The sequence below is a fragment of the Oncorhynchus keta genome, unplaced genomic scaffold (assembly GCF_023373465.1).
Source record: "Oncorhynchus keta strain PuntledgeMale-10-30-2019 unplaced genomic scaffold, Oket_V2 Un_contig_16649_pilon_pilon, whole genome shotgun sequence".
Lineage (NCBI taxonomy): Eukaryota > Metazoa > Chordata > Actinopteri > Salmoniformes > Salmonidae > Oncorhynchus > Oncorhynchus keta.
Window position 1 is genome coordinate 14,166 of NW_026280037.1, and position 24,465 is coordinate 38,630.

The following is a 24,465-nucleotide window of genomic DNA, read 5'->3' on the forward strand; positions in this document are numbered from 1 at the left end:
ACTGTATATAACCACTATACTGTATATAGCATCTCTACTGTATATAGCCTCTCTACTGTATATATAGCCTCTCTACTGTATATAGCCTCTCTACTGTATATAGCCTCTCTACTGTATATAGCCTCTCTACTGTATATAGCCTCTCTACTGTATATAGCCTCTCTACTGTATATAGCCTCTCTACTGTATATAGCCTCTACTGTATATAGCCTCTACTGTATATAGCCTCTCTACTGTATATAGCCTCTCTACTGTATATAGCCTCTCTACTGTATATAGCCTCTCTACTGTATATAGCCTCTCTACTGTATATAGCCTCTACTGTATATAGCCTCTCTACTGTATATAGCCTCTCTACTGTATATAGCCTCTCTACTGTATAACCTCTCTACTGTATATAGCCTCTCTACTGTATATAGCCTCTACTGTATATAGCCTCTACTGTATATAGCCTCTCTACTGTATATAGCCTCTCTACTGTATATAGCCTCTCTACTGTATATAGCCTACTGTATATAGCCTCTCTACTGTATATAGCCTCTCTACTGTATATAGCCTCTCTACTGTATATAGCCTCTCTACTGTATATATCTCTACTGTATATAGCCTCTCTACTGTATATAGCCTCTACTCTACTGTATATAGCCTCTACTGTATATAGCCTACTGTATATAGCCTCTCTACTGTATATAGCCTCTCTACTGTATATAGCCTCTCTACTGTATATAGCCTCTCTACTGTATATAGCCCTCTACTGTATATAGCCTAGCCTCTACTGTATATAGCCTCTCTACTGTATATAGCCTAGCTACTGTATATAGCCTCTCTACTGTATATAGCCTCTCTACTGTATATAGCCTCTCTACTGTATATAGCCTCTCTACTGTATATTGCCTCTCTACTGTATATAGCCTCTCTACTGTATATAGCCTCTCTACTGTATATAGCCTTCTACTGTATATAGCCTCTCTACTGTATATAGCCTCTCTACTGTATATAGCTCTCTACTCTACTGTATATAGCCTCTCTACTGTATATAGCCTCTCTACTGTATATAGCCTCTCTACTGTATATAGCCTCTCTACTGTATATAGCCTCTCTACTGTATATAGCCTCTCTACTGTATATAGCCTCTCTACTGTATATAGCCTCTACTCTACTGTATATAGCCTCTCTACTGTATATAGCCTCTCTACTGTATTTATAGCCTCTCTACTGTATATAGCCTAGCTACTGTATATAGCCTCTAATAATTTTTCTACTGTATATAGCCTCTCTACTGTATATAGTTGTATTGGTGTAGTAATGACAAATACTACTGTATTATAGCCTCTCTACTGTATATAGCCTCTCTACTGTATATAAGCCTAACCCCCAACTCTACTGTATATAGCCTGTCTACTGTATACCCCCAGCTGTCTCACTCTACCTGTGTTCATAGATACCATCTCACTAATGTATTATAGCCTGTCTACTGTAGAGTAACGTAATAGCCTCTCTAACTGTCAAATACATAGATAAGCCTCATCTCACTGAATGAATGTATTAGTATATACCCGTAACCCCCAACCTCTCACTGAATGAATGTATTACTAACCTGTCAATACCATAGAGTAACTGTAACCCCCAACTTTTTCACTCTGTATACCTAGATTGTTAACGTAACCCCCAACATCTTTTTTCACTGAATGAATGTATTACTAACCTGTCAATACCTAGAGTAACGTTCCCCCAACATCTCACTGAATGAATGTATTATAACCATTTTGTCAATACCATAGAGTTAACCCCCAACATCTCACTGAATGAATGTATTACTAACCTGTCAATACCATAGAGTAACGTAACCCCCAACATCTCACTGAATGAATGTATTACTAACCTGTCAATACCATAGAGTAACGTAACCCCCAACATCTCACTGAATGAATGTATTACTAACCTGTCAATACCATAGAGTAACGTAACCCCCAACATCTCACTGAATGAATGTAACTAACCTGTCAAACATCTCACTGAATGAATGTATTACTAACCTGTCAATACCATAGAGTAACGTAACCCCCAACATCTCACTGAATGAATGTATTACTAACCTGTCAATACCATAGAGTAACGTAACCCCCAACATCTCACTGAATGAATGTATTACTAACCTGTCAATACCATAGAGTAACGTAACCCCCAACATCTCACTGAATGAATGTATTACTAACCTGTCAATACCATAGAGTAACGTAACCCCCAACATCTCACTGAATGAATGTATTACTAACCTGTCAATACCATAGAGTAACGTAACCCCCAACATCTCACTGAATGAATGTATTACTAACCTGTCAATACCATAGAGTAACGTAACCCCCAACATCTCACTGAATGAATGTATTACTAACCTGTCAATACCATAGAGTAACGTAACCCCCAACATCTCACTGAATGAATGTATTACTAACCTGTCAATACCATAGAGTAACGTAACCCCCAACATCTCACTGAATGAATGTATTACTAACCTGTCAATACCATAGAGTAACGTAACCCCAACATCTCACTGAATGAATGTATTACTAACCTGTCAATACCATAGAGTAACGTAACCCCCAACATCTCACTGAATGAATGTATTACTAACCTGTCAATACCATAGAGTAACGTAACCCCCAACATCTCACTGAATGAATGTATTACTAACCTGTCAATACCATAGAGTAACGTAACCCCCAACATCTCACTGAATGAATGTATTACTAACCTGTCAATACCATAGAGTAACGTAACCCCCAACATCTCACTGAATGAATGTATTACTAACCTGTCAATACCATAGAGTAACGTAACCCCCAACATCTCACTGAATGAATGTATTACTAACCTGTCAATACCATAGAGTAACGTAACCCCCAACATCTCACTGAATGAATGTATTACTAACCTGTCAATACCATAGAGTAACGTAACCCCCAACATCTCACTGAATGAATGTATTACTAACCTGTCAATACCATAGAGTAACGTAACCCCCAACATCTCACTGAATGAATGTATTACTAACCTGTCAATACCATAGAGTAACGTAACCCCCAACATCTCACTGAATGAATGTATTACTAACCTGTCAATACCATAGAGTAACGTAACCCCCAACATCTCACTGAATGAATGTATTACTAACCTGTCAATACCATAGAGTAACGTAACCCCCAACATCTCACTGAATGAATGTATTACTAACCTGTCAATACCATAGAGTAACGTAACCCCCAACATCTCACTGAATGAATGTATTACTAACCTGTCAATACCATAGAGTAACGTAACCCCCAACATCTCACTGAATGAATGTATTACTAACCTGTCAATACCATAGAGTAACGTAACCCCCAACATCTCACTGAATGAATGTATTACTAACCTGTCAATACCATAGAGTAACGTAACCCCCAACATCTCACTGAATGAATGTATTACTAACCTGTCAATACCATAGAGTAACGTAACCCCCAACATCTCACTGAATGAATGTATTACTAACCTGTCAATACCATAGAGTAACGTAACCCCCAACATCTCACTGAATGAATGAATGAATAACCCCCAACATCTCATGAATGAACTAACCTGTCAATACCATAGAGTAACGTAACCCCCAACATCTCACTGAATGAATGTATTACTAACCTGTCAATACCATAGAGTAACGTAACCCCCCAACATCTCACTGAATGAATGTATTACTAACCTGTCAATACCATAGAGTAACGTAACCCCCAACATCTCACTGAATGAATGTATTACTAACCTGTCAATACCATAGAGTAACGTAACCCCCAACATCTCACTGAATGAATGTATTACTAACCTGTCAATACCATAGAGTAACGTAACCCCCAACATCTCACTGAATGAATGTATTACTAACCTGTCAATACCATAGAGTAACGTAACCCCCAACATCTCACTGAATGAATGTATTACTAACCTGTCAATCACTGAATAGAGTAACTGTCAAACCCCAACATCTCACTGAATGAATGTATTACTAACCTGTCAATACCATAGAGTAACGTAACCCCCAACATCTCACTGAATGAATGTATTACTAACCTGTCAATACCATAGAGTAACGTAACCCCCAACATCTCACTGAATGAATGTATTACTAACCTGTCAATACCATAGAGTAACGTAACCCCCAACATCTCACTGAATGAATGTATTACTAACCTGTCAATACCATAGAGTAACGTAACCCCCAACATCTCACTGAATGAATGTATTACTAACCTGTCAATACCATAGAGTAACGTAACCCCCAACATCTCACTGAATGAATGTATTACTAACCTGTCAATACCATAGAGTAACGTAACCCCCAACATCTCACTGAATGAATGTATTACTAACCTGTCAATACCATAGAGTAACGTAACCCCCAACATCTCACTGAATGAATGTATTACTAACCTGTCAATACCATAGAGTAACGTAACCCCCAACATCTCACTGAATGAATGTATTACTAACCTGTCAATACCATAGAGTAACGTAACCCCCAACATCTCACTGAATGAATGTATTACTAACCTGTCAATACCATAGAGTAACGTAACCCCCAACATCTCACTGAATGAATGTATTACTAACCTGTCAATACCATAGAGTAACGTAACCCCCAACATCTCACTGAATGAATGTATTACTAACCTGTCAATACCATAGAGTAACGTAACCCCAAACGTAACCCCCAAATCTCACCCCCAACAATCTCACTGAATGAATGTATTACTAACCTGTCAATACCATAGAGTAACGTAACCCCCAACATCTCACTGAATGAATGTATTACTAACCTGTCAATACCATAGAGTAACGTAACCCCCAACCTCTCACTGAATGAATGTATTACTAACCTGTCAATACCATAGAGTAACGTAACCCCCAACCTCTCACTGAATGAATGTATTACTAACCTGTCAATACCATAGAGTAACGTAACCCCCAACATCTCACTGAATGAATGTATTACTAACCTGTCAATACCATAGAGTAACGTAACCCCCAACATCTCACTGAATGAATGTATTACTAACCTGTCAATACCATAGAGTAACGTAACCCCCAACATCTCACTGAATGAATGTATTACTAACCTGTCAATACCATAGAGTAACGTAACCCCCAACATCTCACTGAATGAATGTATTACTAACCTGTCAATACCATAGAGTAACGTAACCCCCAACATCTCACTGAATGAATGTATTACTAACCTGTCAATATCTCACTGAATGAATGTATTACTAACCTGTCAATACCGTAACGTAACCCCCAACATCTCACTGAATGAATGTATTACTAACCTGTCAATACCATAGAGTAACGTAACCCCCAACATCTCACTGAATGAATGTATTACTAACCTGTCAATACCATAGAGTAACGTAACGTCAACCCCCAACATCTCGTAACCCCCAACATCTCACTGAATGAATGTATTACTAACCTGTCAATACCATAGAGTAACGTAACCCCCAACATCTCACTGAATGAATGTATTACTAACCTGTCAATACCATAGAGTAACGTAACCCCCAACCTCTCACTGAATGAATGTATTACTAACCTGTCAATACCATAGAGTAACGTAACCCCCAACCTCTCACTGAATGAATGTATTACTAACCTGTCAATACCATAGAGTAACGTAACCCCCAACATCTCACTGAATGAATGTATTACTAACCTGTCAATAGAGTAACGTAACCCCCAACATCTCACTGAATGAATGTAACGTCAACATAGAGTAACCCCAACATCTCACTGAATGAATGTATTACTAACCTGTCAATACCATAGAGTAACGTAACCCCCAACATCTCACTGAATGAATGTATTACTAACCTGTCAATACCATAGAGTAACGTAACCCCCAACATCTCACTGAATGAATGTATTACTAACCTGTCAATACCATAGAGTAACGTAACCCCCAACATCTCACTGAATGAATGTATTACTAACCTGTCAATACCATAGAGTAACGTAACCCCCAACATCTCACTGAATGAATGTATTACTAACCTGTCAATACCATAGAGTAACGTAACCCCCAACATCTCACTGAATGAATGTATTACTAACCTGTCAATACCATAGAGTAACGTAACCCCCAACATCTCACTGAATGAATGTATTACTAACCTGTCAATACCATAGAGTAACGTAACCCCCAACATCTCACTGAATGAATGTATTACTAACCTGTCAATACCATAGAGTAACGTAACCCCCAACATCTCACTGAATGAATGTATTACTAACCTGTCAATACCATAGAGTAACGTAACCCCCAACATCTCACTGAATGAATGTATTACTAACCTGTCAATACCATAGAGTAACGTAACCCCCAACATCTCACTGAATGAATGTATTACTAACCTGTCAATTACTAACACTGAATGAATGTCAATACCATAGAGTAACGTAACCCCCAACATCTCACTGAATGAATGTATTACTAACCTGTCAATACCATAGAGTAACGTAACCCCCAACATCTCACTGAATGAATGTATTACTAACCTGTCAATACCATAGAGTAACGTAACCCCCAACATCTCACTGAATGAATGTATTACTAACCTGTCAATACCATAGAGTAAACAACATCTCACTGAATGAATGTATTACTAACCTGTCAATACCATAGAGTAACGTCAAACCCCCAACATCTCACTGAATGAATGTATTACTAACCTGTCAATACCATAGAGTAACGTAACCCCCAACATCTCACTGAATGAATGTATTACTAACCTGTCAATACCATAGAGTAACGTAACCCCCAACATCTCACTGAATGAATGTATTACTAACCTGTCAATACCATAGAGTAACGTAACCCCCAACATCTCACTGAATGAATGTATTACTAACCTGTCAATACCATAGAGTAACGTAACCCCCAACATCTCACTGAATGAATGTATTACTAACCTGTCAATACCATAGAGTAACGTAACCCCCAACATCTCACTGAATGAATGTATTACTAACCTGTCAATACCATAGAGTAACGTAACCCCCAACATCTCACTGAATGAATGTATTAACCTAACCTGTCAACATCTCACTGAATGAATGTATTACTAACCTGTCAATACCCCCAACATCTCACTGAATGAATGTATTACTAACCTGTCAATACCATAGAGTAACGTAACCCCCAACATCTCACTGAATGAATGTATTATAACCTGTCAATACCTAGAGTAACAACCCCCAACATCTCACTGAATGAATGTATTACTAACCTGTCAATACCATAGAGTAACGTAACCCCCAACATCTCACTGAATGAATGTATAACCTGTCAAACCTGTCAATATCTCACTGAATGAGTAACCTGTCGTAACGTAACCCCCAACATCTCACTGAATGAATGTATTACTAACCTGTCAATACCATAGAGTAACGTAACCCCCAACATCTCACTGAATGAATGTATTACTAACCTGTCAATACCATAGAGTAACGTAACCCCCAACATCTCACTGAATGAATGTATTACTAACCTGTCAATACCATAGAGTAACGTAACCCCCAACATCTCACTGAATGAATGTATTACTAACCTGTCAATACCATAGAGTAACGTAACCCCCAACCTCTCACTGAATGAATGTATTACTAACCTGTCAATACCATAGAGTAACGTAACCCCCAACATCTCACTGAATGAATGTATTACTAACCTGTCAATACCATAGAGTAACGTAACCCCCAACATCTCACTGAATGAATGTATTACTAACCTGTCAATGTCAACGTAACCCCCAACATCTCACTGAATGAATGTATTACTAACCTGTCAATACGTAACCCCCAACATCTCACTGAATGAATGTATTACTAACCTGTCAATACCATAGAGTAACGTAACCCCAACATCTCACTGAATGAATGTATTACTAACCTGTCAATACCATAGAGTAACGTAACCCCCAACATCTCACTGAATGAATGTATTACTAACCTGTCAATAGAGTAACGTAACCCCCAACATCTCACTGAATGAATGTATTACTAACCTGTCAATAGTAACGTCAAACATAGAGTAACCCCAACATCTCACTGAATGAATGTATTACTAACCTGTCAATACCATAGAGTAACGTAACCCCCAACATCTCACTGAATGAATGTATTACTAACCTGTCAATACCATAGAGTAACGTAACCCCCAACATCTCACTGAATGAATGTATTACTAACCTGTCAATACCATAGAGTAACGTAACCCCCAACATCTCACTGAATGAATGTATTACTAACCTGTCAATACCATAGAGTAACGTAACCCCCAACATCTCACTGAATGAATGTATTACTAACCTGTCAATACCATAGAGTAACGTAACCCCCAACATCTCACTGAATGAATGTATTACTAACCTGTCAATACCATAGAGTAACGTAACCCCAACCTCTCACTGAATGAATGTATTACTAACCTGTCAATACCATAGAGTAACGTAACCCCCAACATCTCACTGAATGAATGTATTACTAACCTGTTAATACCATAGAGTAACGTAACCCCCAACATCTCACTGAATGAATGTATTACTAACCTGTCAATACCATAGAGTAACGTAACCCCCAACATCTCACTGAATGAATGTATTACTAACCTGTCAATACCATAGAGTAACGTCAAACCATAGAGTAACCCCAACATCTCACTGAATGAATGTATTACTAACCTGTCAATACCATAGAGTAACGTAACCCCCAACATCTCACTGAATGAATGTATTACTAACCTGTCAATACCATAGAGTAACGTAACCCCCAACATCTCACTGAATGAATGTATTACTAACCTGTCAATACCATAACATCTCATCTGAATGAATGTATTACTAACCTGTCAATACCATAGACGTAACCCCCAACATCTCAACGTATTACTAACCTGTCCCCCAACATCTCACTGAATGAATGTATTACTAACCTGTCAATACCATAGAGTAACGTAACCCCCAACATCTCACTGAATGAATGTATTACTAACCTGTCAATACCATAGAGTAACGTAACCCCCAACATCTCACTGAATGAATGTATTACTAACCTGTCAATACCATAGAGTAACGTAACCCCCAACATCTCACTGAATGAATGTATTACTAACCTGTCAATACCATAGAGTAACGTAACCCCCAACATCTCACTGAATGAATGTATTACTAACCTGTCAATACCATAGAGTAACGTAACCCCCAACATCTCACTGAATGAATGTATTACTAACCTGTCAATACCATAGAGTAACGTAACATCTCCCCAACATCTCACTGAATGAATGTATTACTAACCTGTCAATACCATAGAGTAACGTAACCCCCAACATCTCACTGAATGAATGTATTACTAACCTGTCAATACCATAGAGTAACGTAACCCCCAACATCTCACTGAATGAATGTATTACTAACCTGTCAATACCATAGAGTAACGTAACCCCCAACATCTCACTGAATGAATGTATTACTAATAGAGTAACGTATCTCACTGAATGAATGTATTACTAACCTGTCAATACCATAGAGTAACGTAACCCCCAACATCTCACTGAATGAATGTATTACTAACCTGTCAATACCATAGAGTAACGTAACCCCCAACATCTCACTGAATGAATGTATTACTAACCTGTCAATACCATAGAGTAACGTAACCCCCAACATCTCACTGAATGAATGTATTACTAACCTGTCAATACCATAGAGTAACGTAACCCCCAACATCTCACTGAATGAATGTATTACTAACCTGTCAATACCATAGAGTAACGTAACCCCCAACATCTCACTGAATGAATGTATTACTAACCTGTCAATACCATAGAGTAACGTAACCCCCAACATCTCACTGAATGAATGTATTACTAACCTGTCAATACCATAGAGTAACGTAACCCCCAACATCTCACTGAATGAATGTATTACTAACCTGTCAATACCATAGAGTAACGTAACCCCCAACATCTCACTGAATGAATGTATTACTAACCTGTCAATACCTAGAGTCAACATCTCACTGAATGAATGTATTACTAACCTGTCAATACATAGAGTAACGTAACCCCCAACATCCCAACAATCTCACTGAATGAATGTATTACTAACCTGTCAATACCATAGAGTAACGTAACCCCCAACATCTCACTGAATGAATGTATTACTAACCTGTCAATACCATAGAGTAACGTAACCCCCAACATCTCACTGAATGAATGTATTACTAACCTGTCAATACCATAGAGTAACGTAACCCCCAACATCTCACTGAATGAATGTATTACTAACCTGTCAATACCATAGAGTAACGTAACCCCAACATCTCACTGAATGAATGTATTACTAACCTGTCAATACCATAGAGTAACGTAACCCCCAACATCTCACTGAATGAATGTATTACTAACCTGTCAATACCATAGAGTAACGTAACCCCCAACATCTCACTGAATGAATGTGAATTACTAACCTGTCAATACCATAGAGTAACGTAACCCCCAACATCTCACTGAATGAATGTATTACTAACCTGTCAATACCATAGAGTAACGTAACCCCCAACATCTCACTGAATGAATGTATTACTAACCTGTCAATACCATAGAGTAACGTAACCCCCAACATCTCACTGAATGAATGTATTACTAACCTGTCAATACCATAGAGTAACGTAACCCCCAACATCTCACTGAATGAATGTATTACTAACCTGTCAAATGAATGAATGAATGTATTACCCCAACATCTAACCTGTCAATACCATAGAGTAACGTAACCCCCAACATCTCACTGAATGAATGTATTAACCTGTAACCTGTAACCCCCAACATCTCAATACCAACATCTCACTGAATGAAGAGTAACGTAACCCCCAACATCTCACTGAATGAATGTATTACTAACCTGTCAATACCATAGAGTAACGTAACCCCCAACATCTCACTGAATGAATGTATTACTAACCTGTCAATACCATAGAGTAACGTAACCCCCAACATCTCACTGAATGAATGTATTACTAACCTGTCAATACCATAGAGTAACGTAACCCCCAACATCTCACTGAATGAATGTATTACTAACCTGTCAATACCATAGAGTAACGTAACCCCAACATCTCACTGAATGAATGTATTACTAACCTGTCAATACCATAGAGTAACGTAACCCCCAACATCTCACTGAATGAATGTATTACTAACCTGTCAATACCATAGAGTAACGTAACCCCAACATCTCACTGAATGAATGTATTACTAACCTGTCAATACCATAGAGTAACGTAACCCCCAACATCTCACTGAATGAATGTATTACTAACCTGTCAATACCATAGAGTAACGTAACCCCCAACATCTCACTGAATGAATGTATTACTAACCTGTCAATACCATAGAGTAACGTAACCCCCAACATCTCACTGAATGAATGTATTACTAACCTGTCAATACCATAGAGTAACGTAACCCCCAACATCTCACTGAATGAATGTATTACTAACCTGTCAATACCATGAATGAAGTAACGTCAAACCATAGAGTAACCCCAACATCTCACTGAATGAATGTATTACTAACCTGTCAATACCATAGAGTAACGTAACCCCCAACATCTCACTGAATGAATGTATTAACCTGTCAAACCTGTCAATATCCACTGAATGAATGTATTACTAACCGTCAAACCATAGAGTAACGTAACCCCCAACATCTCACTGAATGAATGTATTACTAACCTGTCAATACCATAGAGTAACGTAACCCCCAACATCTCACTGAATGAATGTATTAACTGTCAAACCTGTCAATCACCTAATCAAGAGTAACGTAACCCCCAACATCTCACTGAATGAATGTATTACTAACCTGTCAATACCATAGAGTAACGTAACCCCCAACATCTCACTGAATGAATGTATTACTAACCTGTCAATACCATAGAGTAACGTAACCCCCAACATCTCACTGAATGAATGTATTACTAACCTGTCAATACCATAGAGTAACGTAACCCCCAACATCTCACTGAATGAATGTATTACTAACCTGTCAATACCATAGAGTAACGTAACCCCCAACATCTCACTGAATGAATGTATTACTAACCTGTCAATACCATAGAGTAACGTAACCCCCAACATCTCACTGAATGAATGTATTATAACCTGTCAACCTAACGTCAATCTCACTGAATGAATGTATTATAACCTGTCAATACCATAGAGTAACGTAACCCCCAACATCTCACTGAATGAATGTATTACTAACCTGTCAATACCATAGAGTAACGTAACGTAATCCCAACATCTCATCTCACTGAATGAATGTATTACTAACCTGTCAATACCATAGAGTAACGTAACCCCCAACATCTCACTGAATGAATGTATTACTAACCTGTCAATACCATAGAGTAACGTAACCCCCAACATCTCACTGAATGAATGTATTACTAACTGTCTGTCAATATCTCACTGAATGAATGTATTACTAACCTGTCAATACCAACGTAACCCCCAACATCTCACTGAATGAATGTATTACTAACCTGTCAATACCATAGAGTAACGTAACCCCCAACATCTCACTGAATGAATGTATTACTAACCTGTCAATACCATAGAGTAACGTAACCCCCAACATCTCACTGAATGAATGTATTACTAACCTGTCAATACCATAGAGTAACGTAGAGTAACGTAACCCCCAACATCTCACTGAATGAATGTATTACTAACCTGTCAATACCCCAACATCTCACTGAATGAATGTATTACTAACCTGTCAATACCATAGAGTAACGTAACCCCCAACATCTCACTGAATGAATGTATTACTAACCTGTCAATACCATAGAGTAACGTAACCCCAACATCTCACTGAATGAATGTATTACTAACCTGTCAATACCATAGAGTAACGTAACCCCCAACATCTCACTGAATGAATGTATTACTAACCTGTCAATACCATAGAGTAACGTAACCCCCAACATCTCACTGAATGAATGTATTACTAACCTGTCAATACCAATACCAACATCTCACTGAGTAACGTAGAACCCCCAACATCTCACTGAATGAATGTATTACTAACCTGTCAATACCATAGAGTAACGTAACCCCCAACATCTCACTGAATGAATGTATTACTAACCTGTCAATACCATAGAGTAACGTAACCCCCAACATCTCACTGAATGAATGTATTACTAACCTGTCAATACCATAGAGTAACGTAACCCCCAACATCTCACTGAATGAATGTATTACTAACCTGTCAATACCATAGAGTAACGTAACCCCCAACATCTCACTGAATGAATGTGAACCTGTCAATACCATAGAGTAACGTAACCCCCAACATCTCACTGAATGAATGTATTACTAACCTGTCAATACCATAGAGTAACGTAACCCCCAACATCTCACTGAATGAATGTATTACTAACCTGTCAATACCATAGAGTAACGTAACCCCCAACATCTCACTGAATGAATGTATTACTAACCTGTCAATACCATAGAGTAACGTAACCCCCAACATCTCACTGAATGAATGTATTACTAACCTGTCTAACCTGTCTATACCATAGAGTAACGTAACCCCCAACATCTCACTGAATGAATGAATGTATTAACGTAACCCCCAAATCTCCTGTCAATGTCCATAGAGTAACGTAACCCCCAACATCTCACTGAATGAATGTATTACTAACCTGTCAATACCATAGAGTAACGTAACCCCCAACACGTAACGTAACCCCCAACATCTCACTGAATGAATGTATTACTAACCTGTCCATAGAGTAACAACAATCTCACTGAATGAATGTATTACTAACCTGTCAATACCATAGAGTAACGTAACCCCCAACATCTCACTGAATGAATGTATTACTAACCTGTCAATACCATAGAGTAACGTAACCCCCAACATCTCACTGAATGAATGTATTACTAACCTGTCAATACCATAGAGTAACGTAACCCCCAACATCTCACTGAATGAATGTATTACTAACCTGTCAATACCATAGAGTAACGTAACCCCAACATCTCACTGAATGAATGTATTACTAACCTGTCAATACCATAGAGTAACGTAACCCCCAACATCTCACTGAATGAATGTATTACTAACCTGTCAATACCATAGAGTAACGTAACCCCCAACATCTCACTGAATGAATGTATTACTAACCTGTCAATACCATAGAGTAACGTAACCCCCAACATCTCACTGAATGAATGTATTACTAACCTGTCAATACCATAGAGTAACGTAACCCCCAACATCTCACTGAATGAATGTATTACTAACCTGTCAATACCATAGAGTAACGTAACCCCCAACATCTCACTGAATGAATGTATTACTAACCTGTCAATACCATAGAGTAACGTAACCCCCAACATCTCACTGAATGAATGTATTACTAACCTGTCAATACCATAGAGTAACGTAACCCCCAACATCTCACTGAATGAATGTATTACTAACCTGTCAATACCATAGAGTAACGTAACCCCAAATCTCGTAACCTGTATTACTAACCTGTCAATACCCCAACATCTCACTGAATGAATGTATTACTAACCTGTCAATACCATAGAGTAACGTAACCCCCAACATCTCACTGAATGAATGTATTACTAACCTGTCAATACCATAGAGTAACGTAACCCCAACATCTCACTGAATGAATGTATCTCACTGAACATCTCACTGAATGAATGTATTACTAACCTGTCAATACCATAGAGTAACGTAACCCCCAACATCTCACTGAATGAATGTATTACTAACCTGTCAATACCATAGAGTAACGTAACCCCCAACATCTCACTGAATGAATGTATTACTAACCTGTCAATACCATAGAGTAACGTAACCTGTCCCCAACATCTCACTGAATGAATGTATTACTAACCTGTCAATACCATAGAGTAACGTAACGTAACCCCCCCCAACATCTCACTGAATGAATGTATTACTAACCTGTCAATACCATAGAGTAACGTAACCCCCAACATCTCACTGAATGAATGTATTACTAACCTGTCAATACCATAGAGTAACGTAACCCCCAACATCTCACTGAATGAATGTATTACTAACCTGTCAATACCATAGATCTCACCCTGAACTGAATGAATGTATTACTAACCTGTCAATACCATAGAGTAACGTAACCCCCAACATCTCACTGAATGAATGTATTACTAACCTGTCAATACCATAGAGTAACGTAACCCCCAACATCTCACTGAATGAATGTATTACTAACCTGTCAATACCATAGAGTAACGTAACCCCCAACATCTCACTGAATGAATGTATTACTAACCTGTCAATACCATAGAGTAACGTAACCCCCAACATCTCACTGAATGAATGTATTACTAACCTGTCAATACCATAGAGTAACGTAACCCCCAACATCTCACTGAATGAATGTATTACTAACCTGTCAATACCATAGAGTAACGTAACCCCCAACATCTCACTGAATGAATGTATTACTAACCTGTCAATACCATGAATGAATGTAACGTAAACCCCCAACATCTCACTGAATGAATGTATTACTAACCTGTCAATACCATAGAGTAACGTAACCCCCAACATCTCACTGAATGAATGTATTACTAACCTGTCAATACCATAGAGTAACGTAACCCCCAACATCTCACTGAATGAATGTATTACTAACCTGTCAATACCATAGAGTAACGTAACCCCCAACATCTCACTGAATGAATGTATTACTAACCTGTCAATACCATAGAGTAACGTAACCCCCAACATCTCACTGAATGAATGTACTAACCTGTCCATAGAGTAACGTAATCCCCAACATCTCACTGAATGAATGTATTACTAACCTGTCAATACCATAGAGTAACGTAACCCCCAACATCTCACTGAATGAATGTATTACTAACCTGTCAATCAATAACCCCCAACATCTCACTGAATGAATGTATTACTAACCTGTCAATACCATAGAGTAACGTAACCCCCAACATCTCACTGAATGAATGTATTACTAACCTGTCAATACCATAGAGTAACGTAACCCCCAACATCTCACTGAATGAATGTATTACTAACCTGTCAATCAAGAGTAACGTAACCCCCAACATCTCACTGAATGAATGTATTACTAACCTGTCAATACCATAGAGTAACGTAACCCCCAACATCTCACTGAATGAATGTATTACTAACCTGTCAATACCATAGAGTAACGTAACCCCCAACATCTCACTGAATGAATGTATTACTAACCTGTCAATACCATAGAGTAACGTAACCCCCAACATCTCACTGAATGAATGTATTACTAACCTGTCAATACCATAGAGTAACGTAACCCCCAACATCTCACTGAATGAATGTATTACTAACCTGTCAAACCATAGAGTAATAACCCCCAACATCTCACTGAATGAATGTATTACTAACCTGTCAATACCATAGAGTAACGTAACCCCCAACATCTCACTGAATGAATGTATTACTAACCTGTCAATACCATAGAGTAACGTAACCCCCAACATCTCACTGAATGAATGTATTACTAACCTGTCAATACCATAGAGTAACGTAACCCCCAACATCTCACTGAATGAATGTATTACTAACCTGTCAATACCATGAGAGTAACGTAAACGTAACCCCCAACATCTCACTGAATGAATGTATTACTAACCTGTCAATACCATAGAGTAACGTAACCCCCAACATCTCACTGAATGAATGTATTACTAACCTGTCAATACCATAGAGTAACGTAACCCCCAACATCTCACTGAATGAATGTATTACTAACCTGTCAATAACCCCCAACATCTCACTGAATGAATGTATTACTAACCTGTCAACATAGAGTAACCCCCAACATCTCACTGAATGAATGTATTACTAACCTGTCAATACCATAGAGTAACGTAACCCCCAACATCTCACTGAATGAATGTATTACTAACCTGTCAATACCATAGAGTAACGTAACCCCCAACATCTCACTGAATGAATGTATTAACTAACCTGAATGAATGTATTACTAACCTCAAATAGAGTACCATAGAGTAACGTAACCCCCAACATCTCACTGAATGAATGTATTACTAACCTGTCAATACCATAGAGTAACGTAACCCCCAACATCTCACTGAATGAATGTATTACTAACCTGTCAATACCATAGAGTAACGTAACCCCCAACATCTCACTGAATGAATGTATTACTAACCTGTCAATACCATAGAGTAACGTAACCCCCAACATCTCACTGAATGAATGTATTACTAACCTGTCAATACTCACTGAATGAATGTAACCGTCAATACCATAGAGTAACGTAACCCCCAACATCTCACTGAATGAATGTATTACTAACCTGTCAATACCATAGAGTAACGTAACCCCCAACATCTCACTGAATGAATGTATTACTAACCTGTCAATACCATAGAGTAACGTAACCCCCAACATCTCACTGAATGAATGTATTACTAACCTGTCAATACCATAGAGTAACGTAACTAACCCCCAACATCTCACTGAATAACCTGTCAATACCATAGAGTAATGATCTCACTGAATGAATGTATTACTAACCTGTCAATACCATAGAGTAAGTAACCCCCAACATCTCACTGAATGAATGTAACTAACCTGTCAATACTCGTAACCCCCACATCTCACATCTCACTGATCTCATGAATGAATGTATTACTAACCTGTCAATACCATAGAGTAACGTAACCCCCAACATCTCACTGAATGAATGTATTACTAACCTGTCAATACCATAGAGTAACGTAACCCCCAACATCTCACTGAATGAATGTATTACTAACCTGTCAATACCATAGAGTAACGTAACCCCCAACATCTCACTGAATGAATGTATTACTAACCTGTCAATACCATAGAGTAACGTAACCCCCAACATCTCACTGAATGAATGTATTACTAACCTGTCCCATAGAGTAACAACATCTCACTGAATGAATGTATTACTAACCTGTCAATACCATAGAGTAACGTAACCCCCAACATCTCACTGAATGAATGTATTACTAACCTGTCAATACCATAGAGTAACGTAACCCCCAACATCTCACTGAATGAATGTATTACTAACCTGTCAATACCATAGAGTAACGTAACCCCCAACATCTCACTGAATGAATGTATTACTAACCTGTCAATACCATAGAGTAACGTAACCCCCAACATCTCACTGAATGAATGTATTACTAACCTGTCAATACCATAGAGTAACGTAACCCCCAACATCTCACTGAATGAATGTATTACTAACCTGTCAATACCATAGAGTAACGTAACCCCCAACATCTCACTGAATGAATGTATTACATAGAGTAACCTGTCAATATCTCACTGAAGATTACTAACCTGTCAATACATAGAGTAACCCCCAACATCTCACTGAATGAATGTATTACTAACCTGTCAATACCTAAACCTCACTGAATGAATGTCAATACCATAGAGTAACGTAACCCCCAACATCTCACTGAATGAATGTATTACTAACCTGTCAATACCATAGAGTAACGTAACCCCCAACATCTCACTGAATGAATGTATTACTAACCTGTCAATACCATAGAGTAACGTAACCCCCAACATCTCACTGAATGAATGTATTACTAACCTGTCAATACCATAGAGTAACGTAACCCCCAACCTCTCACTGAATGAATGTATTACTAACCTGTCAATACCATAGAGTAACGTAACCCCCAACCTCTCACTGAATGAATGTATTACTAACCTGTCAATACCATAGAGTAACGTAACCCCCAACCTCTCACTGAATGAATGTATTACTAACCTGTCAATACCATAGAGTAACGTAACCCCCAACATCTCACTGAATGAATGTATTACTAACCTGTCAATCAGTAATAACCCCCAACATCTCACTGAATGAATGTATTACTAACCTGTCAATACGTAACCCCCAACATCTCACTGAATGAATGTATTACTAACCTGTCAATACCATAGAGTAACGTAACCCCCAACATCTCACTGAATGAATGTATTACTAACCTGTCAATACCATAGAGTAACGTAACCCCCAACATCTCACTGAATGAATGTATTACTAACCTGTCAATACCATAGAGTAACGTAACCCCCAACATCTCACTGAATGAATGTATTACTAACCTGTCAATACCATAGAGTAACGTAACCCCCAACATCTCACTGAATGAATGTATTACTAACCTGTCAATACCATAGAGTAACGTAACCCCCAACATCTCACTGAATGAATGTATTACTAACCTGTCAATACCATAGACTGAATGAAACGTAACCATAGAGTAACGTAACCATGAGTAAGTAACCCCAACATCTCACTGATCTCACTGAATGAATGTATTACTAACCTGTCAATACCATAGAGTAACGTAACCCCCAACATCTCACTGAATGAATGTATTACTAACCTGTCAATACCATAGAGTAACGTAACCCCCAACATCTCACTGAATGAATGTATTACTAACCTGTCAATACCATAGAGTAACGTAACCCCCAACATCTCACTGAATGAATGTATTACTAACCTGTCAATACCATAGAGTAACGTAACCCCCAACATCTCACTGAATGAATGTATTACTAACCTGTCAATACCATAGAGTAACGTAACCCCCAACATCTCACTGAATGAATGTATTACTAACCTGTCAATACCATAGAGTAACGTAACCCCCAACATCTCACTGAATGAATGTATTACTAACCTGTCAATACCATAGAGTAACGTAACCCCCAACATCTCACTGAATGAATGTATTACTAACCTGTCAATACCATAGAGTAACGTAACCCCCAACATCTCACTGAATGAATGTATTAACCTGTAACCTGTAACCCCCAACATCTCAATACCATAGAGTAACGTAACCCCCAACATCTCACTGAATGAATGTATTACTAACCTGTCAATACCATAGAGTAACGTAACCCCCAACATCTCACTGAATGAATGTATTACTAACCTGTCAATACCATAGAGTAACGTAACCCCCAACATCTCACTGAATGAATGTATTACTAACCTGTCAATACCATAGAGTAACGTAACCCCCAACATCTCACTGAATGAATGTATTACTAACCTGTCAATACCATAGAGTAACGTAACCCCCAACATCTCACTGAATGAATGTATTACTAACCTGTCAATACCATAGAGTAACGTAACCCCCAACATCTCACTGAATGAATGTATTACTAACCTGTCAATACCACTGAAGAGTAACGTAACCCCCAACATCTCACTGAATGAATGTATTACTAACCTGTCAATACCATAGAGTAACGTAACCCCCAACATCTCACTGAATGAATGTATTACTAACCTGTCAATACCATAGAGTAACGTAACCCCCAACATCTCACTGAATGAATGTATTACTAACCTGTCAATACCATAGAGTAACGTAACCCCCAACATCTCACTGAATGAATGTATTACTAACCTGTCAATACCATAGAGTAACGTAACCCCCAAATCTCCCCAACATCTCACTGAATGAATGTATTACTAACCTGTCAATACCACTGAAGAGTCAAACGTAACCCCCAACATCTCACTGAATGAATGTATTACTAACCTGTCAATACCATAGAGTAACGTAACCCCCAACATCTCACTGAATGAATGTATTACTAACCTGTCAATACCATAGAGTAACGTAACCCCCAACATCTCACTGAATGAATGTATTACTAACCTGTCAATACCATAGAGTAACGTAACCCCCAACATCTCACTGAATGAATGTATTACTAACCTGTCAATACCATAGAGTAACGTAACCCCCAACATCTCACTGAATGAATGTATTACTAACCTGTCAATACCATAGAGTAACGTAACCCCCAACATCTCACTGAATGAATGTATTACTAACCTGTCAATACCATAGAGTAACGTAACCCCCAACATCTCACTGAATGAATGTATTACTAACCTGTCAATACCATAGAGTAACGTAACCCCCAACATCTCACTGAATGAATGTATTACTAACCTGTCAATACCATAGAGTAACGTAACCCCCAACATCTCACTGAATGAATGTATTACTAACCTGTCAATACCATAGAGTAACACTAACCCGTCCATCTCACTGAATGAATGTATTACTCACCTGTCAATACCATAGAGGTACACAACCCCGACCATCTCACAGAATGAATTTATTACTCACCTATCAATACCATAGATGTACACAACCCCGACCATCTCACAGAATGCAATGATCAACAGAGGAATGGACCCGCCATAGCTGTCAAAGAGGGACAGCCAGTAGTTCCCTGAGCCTTGGACAAATATTAATCCAACAAGGCAGCAGAGAACACATGTTGTCCCTGTAACAGAAGAAAACACATGAGTTAAAGATATTTAATAAAGAGGTATCAATCTCTCAACATTGGAGAAAATAGGTCTGGATTGCTCTTGTCCAGAAACAGACTGGCCATGGGGCAGTTTGGGCAAATGAAAGATAGACTGGTCCATCTTTAGACCAGTGTGGGATTTTGGTCCGAAGGAAATTAATGGGCTGGTGTGTTGTCTGAGCTGATGTACGGTCCGTCTTTCCCAGCTCTTGTCTCACCTGTGGTGGTCTCCTTGGGCCAACTCTTGGGGAAAACCCCCAGGTCCTGAAGTGGTACCAGAACTCCTTCGATATTGCCAAACATGGAGGACAGGCCGAGACAGAAGAGCATGATGAAGAACAAGACTGACCAAACAGGAGATGCAGGCATCTTAGTGATGGCCTCTGTGAACACGATAAAGGCCAGACCAGTTCCTTCAACCCCCTGCATCAGGACACATAGAGAATGAATTAGAGCCTGTTTTAAATAACATTGTGTTACTACACTGTATAGGACTAGGATATTCAGTGTATAGTTCCCTTTGGGACTGCCATTGCCATATAGTCAAGCTAAAATAATACTCTTATATTGTCAGTATTTATACGATGAAATGAAAAGCTTGTGGAGCATTTATGTAAGAGACCTTAGCTTAGCTTAGCTTAGCTTAGGTGGTCCTTCTGTAGCTCAGTTGGTAGAGCATGGCGCTTGTAACGCCAGGGTAGTGGGTTCGATCCCCAGGACCACCCATACATAGAATGTATGCACACATGACTGTAAGTCGCTTTGGATAAAAGCGTCTGCTAAATGGCATATATTATATATTATTATTAGCTTAAAAGCTCTGGTTTCCCATTCACAGATTAGGTCTAAAAATCACTTTCAATGGAGAATCTCATTGAGCATGCTTTTCAGTCCGGGACTGCGGTTAATCTGTGTCTGAGAAACCAGTCCTAAAAGTCATACCTCGCTGAGGAAAGTGTTCAAGTCACAGGTCTTCAAGTTGAGTCCCTGAATGACTTCTGGATATGTTCCATTGAGACTCTGGAGAACCTGATCATAGTTGTTCTCAGTGACGTTTCCCTCTGGGAGATCAAATGTATTCAGCAGCACCAGGATATTTCTACAGAATCATTGTGGAAAATTAGGTGACGTCACGGCCTCTTTCGTGGTAACATTACATCTAACTATGTCACATCGGCTATCATACTGTCATATCGGAGGGCACTGTTAGGTACATGTAGGGTTGCAAAATTCCCAGATTTGACAGAAATCGTGGTTGGAGGATTCCCAGATGTCCTGCTTATCCCATCCTGATTCCACGACTCTTCCAACTGGGATTTCTGAAAAACCTGGGAATTTTGGGAAAGGTGACGAATTTTGGCAACTGTACTCATATCATATTGGATGCAGTGAGTACTGTAGTAGGAACATGTCGTCTACAGAGACGAGTAGATTCCTACCCGCCAAGACAGTTGTCAAATCTCTCTGTGGCTCTGAAGCCAATGATGGTGTAGATGACTGTTGCAGCGTAGATGGAGGTGAAGCCATTGACGGCAGAGATGATCACTGCATCCTGTTCACAGTTGTTACTGGGGATCAAAAACAACAACGTCCTGCTCAAATCAAATCAAATTTATTGGTCACATGCACATGGTTAGCAGATGTTAATGCGAGTGTAGTGAAATGCTTGTGCTTCTAGTTCCGACCGTGCAGTAACAGCTAACAAGTAATCTAACAATTTCACAACAACTGCCTTATATACTGTACACAAGTGTAAAGGAATGAATAAGAATGTGTACTGTCATGACGTTGCCCTGTTGGTGAGGTTTATGACCCCCATAAATACCTTCCCCCCTTTCCTCTCTCTACTCTACAGATGTGACTGTTGGAAAGCCCTTTGTTAACATAGAGAGTCTGGTAACATCAAAAAGGGTGGGGAACAGAACCATATTTTGGTAATCCAACCAGCTGAAAATATGCATTGGTACTTAAAGAATATGATGTCAGATCAGTTGTCATCTGAGACATTGTTACTGATGACAGGATGACATAAACTGTATCTTGGAAATTCTACACATCCTAGTTATCATGAGAAAATGAGAGAATGGTTTTTATAAAGTAACAATTCTGCTCACTCAGTGCCCAAGTGAACAGACGTTGGTTGTAAACTATGAAACACACCCTTCTCTCCCACCACTACATAAGGCCCTTTATGAAAATGTAACGTTGTTGTTCCCAAGGATGTGAGGACTACTGTCCATACGTTAAAAGGGCTAATATCAACTACAGAACTAAGCCAACCTCAGCGTGAGCTCTGGTTGCAAACGGTTGAACGACAATAAACAAATGAAATTAGCATTGTGTTCCCGGTGACGTGAGGACTGCTGTCCATACCTTAAAAAGGGTGAATTTCAACTTGGAGGTGACGATCGACACGCCGGAAGGATGAATTTCAACTATACCAGCCAGAATATAGCATGATCGTATAGTATGGCAACCTGGTATGAACTTTGAACTCTTACTTATTAAAGAAGTGATACCTCCTAGACGTTGAGTTAGCAGCAGCAGCTGTAAACATGGGCCAGGAAAGGACGGACAAAGTATTTGTTCTACCACACGACGACGGTCCTACAACGTATCCACTTTACCACGAGACATTCTTCAGAGGACAAGAGATCCCTGCTGGGCAACCCAGCCGTCCATCTACGACCAATCTATTGAAGTGCAGGTCAGAGTAAATATTTCTTGCATTTTCCTTCTCCAAATGAGCGGTTATTTAGAATGCATAAGATTCTGTATTTACGATAGCATAGCTTCATGAGGTCCGATAGCGACCCAAACCTTTTGTTCCTCAGTCTTCCCCGCTTTCATTCAAACCCAACCCTCTTTCTTTGTGTAACCAGCCGTCATATCGGTTCCGTCCACCAGGGACA

At 38.9% G+C, this 24,465-nt stretch overlaps 1 protein-coding gene and 1 long non-coding RNA gene across 9 annotated transcripts in view; both read right to left on the reverse strand.

Annotated features, from left to right (window-relative positions):
* LOC118374725 (sodium-dependent neutral amino acid transporter B(0)AT1-like) overlaps nt 1-24,465 on the reverse strand; it is a 39,968-nt gene that overhangs the window by 3,814 nt on the left and 11,689 nt on the right. The window contains exons 7-10 of the mRNA XM_052502983.1: nt 22,993-23,121; nt 22,496-22,652; nt 21,772-21,976; nt 21,367-21,526 (exon numbers count right to left, since the gene is read on the reverse strand). Coding sequence (XP_052358943.1) covers nt 21,367-21,526; nt 21,772-21,976; nt 22,496-22,652; nt 22,993-23,121 — 651 coding nt within the window. The remainder of the gene's footprint in view (nt 1-21,366; nt 21,527-21,771; nt 21,977-22,495; nt 22,653-22,992; nt 23,122-24,465) is intronic.
* On the reverse strand, nt 1,563-19,019 carry LOC127919430 (uncharacterized). Of its 8 annotated transcripts, none has more exons than XR_008102915.1 (4): nt 7,581-7,822; nt 5,507-5,686; nt 4,794-4,973; nt 1,563-1,597 (listed from the first exon to the last, which is right to left on the reverse strand). It is a non-coding gene; the product is annotated as an uncharacterized LOC127919430 (long non-coding RNA). The 8 variants fall into 8 exon arrangements; XR_008102917.1 differs by lacking the exon at nt 1,563-1,597 and adding an exon at nt 18,846-19,019 and having other exon boundaries at nt 4,773-4,973; nt 7,581-7,760; XR_008102916.1 differs by lacking the exon at nt 1,563-1,597 and adding an exon at nt 18,906-19,015 and having other exon boundaries at nt 4,773-4,973; nt 7,581-7,760.